This window comes from Xyrauchen texanus, chromosome 11, assembly GCF_025860055.1.
Source record: "Xyrauchen texanus isolate HMW12.3.18 chromosome 11, RBS_HiC_50CHRs, whole genome shotgun sequence".
NCBI classification, from domain to species: Eukaryota; Metazoa; Chordata; class Actinopteri; order Cypriniformes; family Catostomidae; genus Xyrauchen; species Xyrauchen texanus.
The window spans coordinates 1,809,882-1,818,500 of record NC_068286.1 but is presented as its reverse complement, the minus strand read 5'-3'; the positions used below and the strand labels follow the sequence as shown (position 1 = coordinate 1,818,500).

Genomic DNA, 8,619 nt, shown 5'->3' with positions numbered 1-8,619 from the left:
ACTATGAGCATTTCTCTTGTTTCTGAGTTTACTTGTTAATATATATATACAGTATATAAACTATGAGTGTTATGAAATGTTTAACCTTCCTGAATTTTCCTTTATCAGTCCAATCCTCAATTACCTGTTCAATTAATTTTTTCACCTTTGTAATTGTATGTTGCATAAAGACATGTGTTCACATTTTCAGGAATACAACTGCCACTTGAGGGCACTATCCACTATACACATGCACTAAGAGAAACTATGCGATTGTCAGATCAGATATTATAGATTATAGTGTGAAATCGAAATAGAAAATTAAAATAGCAATGCACAGAACTGCATATTTAAAATTAAAAATGCATATTTACTTGGGGTTTATGCAGTCAGTCTGTTATCAATAGTGTAACGCAAATATACAATTGAACTGTTCTTTCTTTCATTATTTTCAACCACGTTGTTTGTTTTACAAAATCTACCAGTTTGCAACTCTTAACATACATTTCTCTGTGACTTCAAATTTACTGATACACGTGCGGCTAATCTCTACAACTACTAATAACACTGTCACTGGCGCTCAATTGATTTGCTCCAATAATACCTTCATACTAATCTCAGTAAAGTCTTGTCAGTGTTTTTCAAGTCTTGCTTTTTGTTTTTTTCTTGCATTTGTTTGTCACTTTGGAAAATATTTTCTTAAACTGAACTTGAGAGTCACTCATCTTGTCTTCAAGTCTCGTCAGCTTTTCATTGTTACACTCCTCTAATTTTTACATCAGTCTCTAGAAATTACTTGCAAAAAACATCCAGTGAGTGAAAGATCTATGGATGGAAATGCCTTGATGAAGGAGGTCAGCGGAGAATGACAAGCACAGCAAAACCCAGCCAATTGTGCTGTGCTGGGCTGGTGCAGTTATGGGGGTGCAAAGAGTACCCACACAATGTTAGGCAGGTGCTATTAATGTTGTGGCTGATTGGTGTATATATATATATTACATTTGAAATGTCATGAATACGGTCCAATTTTTTTTTAAACTACATGCAATGTTTAATAGGAACATTCTCTTATTTAAAACTATATTTTTTACACAATGTATAGCATGTGTAGTCCTGGTTATGCCACTGAATAGCATTAATCCTGTTATAGTGAGTGCACACACACAGGCAGAGACATGATACATTTCTGTTTACTGTAAATAACCACCAGAGGTCTGCATTGCTCAGGTTCAGTAGCCTCTCTTTTTACTGATGTACCTGTTCAAAAGTGAATGTATTTTATTAATTGTTTTAAACATCATTAATTGGGTAACACTTTCCATGAAGCTTATATTTATTATTATAAGGGTGTTCTTAACACATTATAATGTATGCATAATGCCTTATAATAAACCTTTTAATATGTTGTATAATGCATTGTAATCTTATAAGTTATAACCATAAATAGGTAAGTATTATATAGTATAACTGTTGTTACAATTATTTATGAGACATTACAAGATATTGTAAGGTTTATTATAAGGCATTAAGAATATGCTTATAATGCATTATAAATACAGGCTTCATAGAAAGTGTTATCATTAATTATTTTAAAAAGCTATCACGATGTGTAACAATGGTAAATGTTCTCTAACTGCAGGGCCAGAGACAGGGGGTGGGCAGGCCACCAGAGGCTGAAGCATTGCCACCCCATTGGCCAACTGTCTTGCAATTGCTTTTCTACTATTTTTTCATATACAAACTTAATGCTTTTGAAAGATGATCTCGTTGCAACTACAACACAAGGGAAAACCTTTTAGTTGTTAACTAAAGGTGTTAATTTTCTATATCTTTTCTAAGAAGGTAACCCTCAAACTGTTAACACTCACGAGACTCACTTCAACCATAACACAAAATCAAATGCACTCTTGTGAGTTTCATAAGCCTGTGGGTTACAGCCCTTGGTTTCTAAGTGTGAATGCGAAGGAGTCTGTCCACCTATAACAGACCAGTATTTAAATTTTAACACATTTTTGCATTTTATAATTATATTATTATTGCCACTACAGAGTGATTGGTGGCCTATGCCCGGCCACCTCTGTCTAAATGTCATAGAAGCACAAATCATTTTACGTGGTAGTTTGTAACATAACCAGGCTTCACCCTAGTTTTGTTGTTCTCTGTTACATGTGTCTACAAAAGACTTGCCAAATTAAAAGAGTAATGAAATAAAATAGAAAACACAGGGCAAAGATATTTTTATCTTTGAAAATGACGGACAAGGGCAATGTGTATCAATGTTAAATCCAAACAGATTTGCAGCTTGTCATGTGATCATAATGAAATTTGAGGAGTTAACAAGAGCACTCTCAGTCACAATCATTCATTTAGAAAGAGAAAGAGAGAGCACAGCAAAACATTTAAAAGATCATGGACATTACAAGGCTTTGTACAGAAATGGCAACAATTACAGGTCAGTTCAAATTCATTTTATGTTATTATGACATTTTAACAAAATGTTGCAACTACAAAATTACAGTGTTGGAAAAGAAATTGCATTGCTGAAATACTTTTTCAAACTACTTTGCTTTTTTAAGATAGGAAAAAATAAGAAATGTTCATTAATGTCTAATTAAGACTGCTATTACAGAAGCAAATCAATTTTAAACCTACTGAATTACATTTAAACAAAAGAGCATTGATTTATGCTTAAAATGTATGTAACAATTTAGTAAATAGCCATTTAAATATATCAATTAAATATTAAAACATGTATAATAATAATAATAATAATATAATTGTATTGTCACAAATAGATTTATATAAATTCCCAGTTGTGGAAATCTGTTGTTGGGTATTGATTCTTAAAGGACTGACATTCCTTTCCTGGAACATTTTACCTGATGCCAATTTACCCTGTATACTGCACAATTTACACTTTTGAGTTAGGGTTGCAACCAATGAATATGTATTATATTTTAAGACACAACACCCTCTCTGACACTAGTGAGTTAAGTTGTAGTTCCATTTGTTGATTTTAAACACCCACTCCAATATGTTTTTCTGTGGGTATTGCAGTTGAGGGACAATTTGAGAAACTGATGAATCAGTCAATTTATGTAGTACAACAATACAAATAATAAAGTTTGTTGTTGGGCATGACACAGCAGATGTGTACTGGTACTTCTAATGTCAAGCCAGTATTTGTAAACTTTCCAGCCTGACAAATGATTGTATGTGAATTATCGATTTGGTTCAGGAAATCTGAGGATTGTGCTGCTGGGTAAAACTGGATCTGGAAAGAGTGCAACAGGAAACACCATCCTTGGCAGAGATGCATTTGAAGAGGACATTAGTCCAGAATCAGTAACTCAAGACTGTGAGAAACAATTGACAAAAAAAGGTTCAAGGACCGTCTACATAATTGACACTCCAGGACTGTTTGACACATTAATGGGTGAAAAGACGGTAAAGAAATCTAATTCACCAATGACTGAAAAAGTACTGAAGGCTAAAATAGAGAAGTGTCTGGAGATGTCAGCTCCCGGTCCTCACGTGTTCCTGCTGGTGATGAGACTGGATGTGAGATTCACAGAAGAGGAGAAGAACACAGTGAAATGGGTTCAGGAGAACTTCGGAGAAGATGCTTCACGTCACCTCTTCATTCTGTTCACTCATCAAGATCATCTGAAGACTAAATCACTGAAGGCTCATATAGAAGAGAATGAAGATCTACGACAGTTTATTATCAGCTGTGCTGGCAAATATCACTCATTCAACAATGAAGACAGAACGAATCAAGTTCAGGTCACAGAGCTGCTGGAGAAAATAGATAAAATGGTGGAGAGAAATGAAGGAAAGTACTATATTAAAGCAATGTATAAACAAGCACAGAGAAATATTATCTGTGTAAAACTAATCAATGTCTTATACAGATATGCTGGAATAATATTAGCATTATTATTATTAGCAGTAGCTCTATGGGTCATGCTATAAGAAGTTAAATGAAATACCAACATATGTTTAAGATGTTGAAGGCCATTAGAAGTGTATCCTTTTTGGAAATGTTGACCTTGTAATTTATAATCAGGGTCTTAATGCAAATGTTTCAGAACATATGGGCTGGTAATATCATTGTTAAACTGGACACTTTTTCTTTTTTGATTTAAATGAACTGCATGTAAAGTTTTTTGTTAACTTTTGCTTTAACATATCTCATTGTAAAACTTTGAAACTTTAAAATGTTATAGTGAAAGTACTTTATTAATTTGTGCTAAAAATACACTTAAAAACCATAATCAAACATTATGCAAATGGTTTATCAGTTTTAAAAAAATACATATTTTGTACATATACATATCTTTTTTCATTGTGTCAGAACTTTTAAATTACTTAAATGACAACATATTGTGCACAGATTACAATATATGCCACAAAGGAAATTATTCAATAAAACCTTAGTGTAGACTTCTGAAAATATATTGGCAAAAAAAAAATTCTACATTTGAACATAAAGTTATTAATTTGAAATATAATTACAAATAATAATGATGTCATTGCACTGACACTATTTATATGAACGTTTGGGAATGGTGACTGTTTATACCTGTTAACAATAAAGAATATCTTACTTCACTCTTCTGATGATTCCTACGGCATCCCTTCATTATCCCAACTCAACCTTTATTTCTGTACTTTCATGAATAATGAATTATGCAATGAGTCATTCAATGAACAACTTTGCAATAAATCAGAATAGAAATAAAATGTGAAATTTGTCTAAAACTAAAATCTCTAAATTTTCCCAAATAAAGTGACAATTTAAAGTTTTATAAGATGTAACACCCCTCAAGACTCCTTCAAAACCAAAGACAACAGTGTGCTTCTTAATATCAGGCGCTTATGAGTTACTCCTCTGCATTTGCACTGACAACAGATGAATGTTTATTTTTTGCCCATAATGTCCTTTAATCCCATAATTAACCCCTGCTTCCAAACATGGGGTAGTCTCGGTATCCAAACTACACTCTTAGAAGAAAAGGTCCTATGTAGAACCTAAATTGGGTTTTCCGTTACCCAAGAAGAAAAGTTCTTCATTTGAGTCCAGCATGCCCGAGATGAGTGACAGTCTCATCAATTTTGTTATGTCAGTTACCTCATATGTGGTGTTACAAGCAGCATTTATAGCAATAAGGAAATAAATTGACCGCGATAGCAGCTTGACTATCATAAACTGTCTAAATTGACACTATGCTTGGTATGGCCAAAAGACTCAAGAAGACATTTCATTTCCTTGAACTAAACAGACAAGAGCAGACTCCTTTTTCTCACACCACAATTAGCTTGACTTCATTTTCTTCTCTCCCTAAGGCACAAAAGAAAATACACTCAAACATGCAGAGTTCAATCTTGTACTCTTTTGCTTCTTCACATGTGTTTACAGTTCTTTTCTAAATATTAAATTTACGTAATTTCTATCCACCTTTTTCCTGGGGGTCTAACTGGGGAAATGGATGTGGGTGCAACTTCTGCCGGAAGTCAATATATTAGCATTAAATAACAAGTGGTCGCTGCTAAAAACAGGTGTAAATGGGGTGCAAAACCTTTAGTAGGTTAATAGGCAGTGGTTGGATCTTCCAACAGGACAATTATCTAAAATTCACATCAGAATCAACCCAAAATGGTTCACTGAGCACAAAGTCAAGGTTCTGCCATGGCCATCCCAGTCCCCTGACATGAACCTGATAAAAAACCTGTGGTGAGAACTGAAATGGAGGGTCCATCAGCATGAAGGATCTCATGTCAAGTGGTTGTTATTGTGGTTCAACCATATACAGTTAGTACAGTACACAGTGAAATGAGACAAAGTTCCTCCAGGACCATGATGCTACATAAAACAACATAGGACAAACCCAGAACCACACGAGACTACACAGACTAAATAACATACCTATATAAAGTGCACGTGCAACTGTGTGAAAAAAGTACGGGACAGTACAATACATTACTAACAATGAAGGACAATAGACACAGTAAGAGACAGTACACAGTAGTGCAAAAAGATGACAGTTTCTAAGTATGTAGCCTACACAAGAATGAATGGTTATTTGTTTTACTTGTGTACTATAATGTGCTTTGCTGTGTACAGTAAAATAGTTTCCCTACTTTATATCTGCCAATATTTTGCGGTTAAAAATGCATTTACTCATGCGTCGTGCATCACACAAGTATCTTTTTTTGTCAGTCCAGTGCTAGGTGACGTAGCGAAGTGATGGCAAGTAAAATACTTTACTGTTTAACCAGACTTGCACATGTCAGTCATCCACGATTTTAGTTTATTTATTTTTTCCCCCGCAGTTTAAAACGTAATTTGTATTTAAGGTTAGATGCATAAAGAGTTTTGTTTCTGATGGTATTAAGTTCATAAATTTGATGGCAGGTGTCGGACATTCAGCAGCACCAAATCATTTTCCATATTCACACACATTTTCAAATCACATTTGCTCGCAAGGTAGAGACTTGTTTTTACATTGTTGCATGATGTTTTTTTCAGCAAATGAGCTCAACCCTGCTAACAGTGTCAAATGTGACATAAAAAGCACATTGAGCTGACCACGCAACAGATACTTAATGCTGGAATTCAGCTGGCAATGCCGTCCGTACCTTCAATGATGCGCAATTCCAGGCACAGGACCTAAATCTATTCTTGCATACCACGATGCGATGAGGGAGGAGTTTTCAAGTTATACAGTTATATAATATCTAGCGTTCCCATCTCAATCGGTAAGCCATTTATTCAGTATATGTACATGATTAATATAACATGTACAGAACATGTACAAATATAACATGTTTAATATAAGTGAATTGCTTTACAAAGATAACTGTGTTAAACATATTTTCAAATGACCTTGTGTGAATTTGATCTATGCATTAGAGAGGGGGTACATGAAAGAATGTTGAATGTTTTAAGGGGTACACCACTGCAAACTCCTTGCTGGTCTACTGGAACCACCACCCACTCCACAGCGACCATGGTCTTATTTAGCCATCGACGTCATAGCAGACCTCCTCAACTCCAATATCTTGGTAATTGTTGATTGTTTCTCTAAGTCATGCCAGCTGGTTCCTTTGAAAGGGCTACCCATGGCTATGAAGACACTCTCAGTCTCTATTCCACCATGTTTTTAGGATTTAGGGACTTCCTGATGAAACTGTCTCCGATTCACCCATTTCACATCCAGAGTATTGAGGGCTTTCTGTAGTCATCTCAAGATTAATGTGAGTTAAACACATTGTTATCACCCACAGCCCAATGGGCAAGTGGAGAGGCTGAACCAGGAAATTGGACATTTCCTTCACTCATATTGTAGTCAAGAGCAGCATCAATGGAGCACTTTACTTCCATGGACTGAATACATGCAAAATTCCCTGATACATTTTTCCATAGGACTTACCCCTTTCCAGTGTGTGTTAGAATATCAACCACCACTATTTCTCTGGTCAGGGGGAACCCTCTGAGCAACCTGCGGTGGATGACTGGGTTAGAAGGAGTGAGAGGGTGTGGGATAGCGCTCACGTCAGGTTACATCAAGCTTACAACGGAGCTGCCCCACACCCTGACTACCAGCCTGGCCAGATGGTTTGGCTGTCTAACCGAGTTCTGTGGCTATGGCCACCCAGTAGGAAGCTCAGTCCCAGGTATGTAGGTCTTTTAAGATTCTAAGACAAGTGAATCCTTTTACCTATAGACTGGAGTTTCCTGCTAATTACCGTATCCCTCCCTCTTTCCATGTGTCACTGCTGAAAGTGGTCCACACTGCATCTGGTCCTGAGACTACGGAGTAAATACCTCCACCACCACTAGAAATGTATGGTTCTCCTGCCTACTTAGTGCAGAAGATCCTCGATTCTAGTAGGAGAGGTAACCAGATGCAATATCTAGTGGACTGGGAGGGATATGGCCTGGAGGAAAGATCAAGGACATTTAAGATCCATCGCTCATCATTGATTACCATCGTGACCATCCGGATCGTTTAGCACCAAGACTCAGAGGGCGCCCCAAGAAAAAAACACCTGAAGGTGTTCCTAGGAGGTGGGATTTTGTAACGTCTCAGTCCATGGACCATTCATCCAGCCGCCAGAGGGCACTGTCGCCCGAATATTAGTCATGTTTCACTTCTTGATTCCATTGTATAAATTCTTGTTATGCATATATATAAGCCATGTGCCTGCAACACTACATTGCAAAGTATTGCCATATTTTACCTGCCTTATTGAGCGTTTTTCATTGTATGTGGATTTAATGTGTTTGGATTTTTTGACCGGTTCTATCGACTCATGTTTTTGGATTACTGTTTTGGATTTGTTTGCTAGTGATTTGCCTCTCTGTGTTTGTGACCTCTGCCTGGACTTTTACTACACTATTTGTTTATCGATTTGGATTGTATGATCTGTACTTCTTTTATTAAACTTCTGCAAATGGATTCTAATCCGACTCCAGTCCAAAGCTTGTTACATGTACAAGGAACTTAAAGTCTTATTGTGTTTGCGAGTTTATAGTTTAACTTTGCTTTAATATTTATTTAAACCATACTGGTTGAAAAATACTTTGTTATATAAAAGGAAAAGTAAAGGCAAAAAAGGGCATATGCTGCAAAG

At 35.9% G+C, this 8,619-nt stretch overlaps 1 protein-coding gene across 1 annotated transcript; it reads left to right on the top strand.

Moving 5' to 3' along the window:
* The first annotated feature begins 2,348 nt into the window (after nucleotides 1–2,348).
* Nucleotides 2,349–4,026, top strand: LOC127651731 (GTPase IMAP family member 9-like). Its single transcript, XM_052137714.1, has 2 exons — nucleotides 2,349–2,431; nucleotides 3,218–4,026. The coding sequence occupies exons 1-2, from the start codon at nucleotides 2,389–2,391 to the stop codon at nucleotides 3,952–3,954; spliced, it is 780 nt and encodes a 259-aa protein (XP_051993674.1). The 5' UTR covers nucleotides 2,349–2,388; the 3' UTR covers nucleotides 3,955–4,026.
* Nucleotides 4,027–8,619: the final 4,593 nt, after the last annotated feature.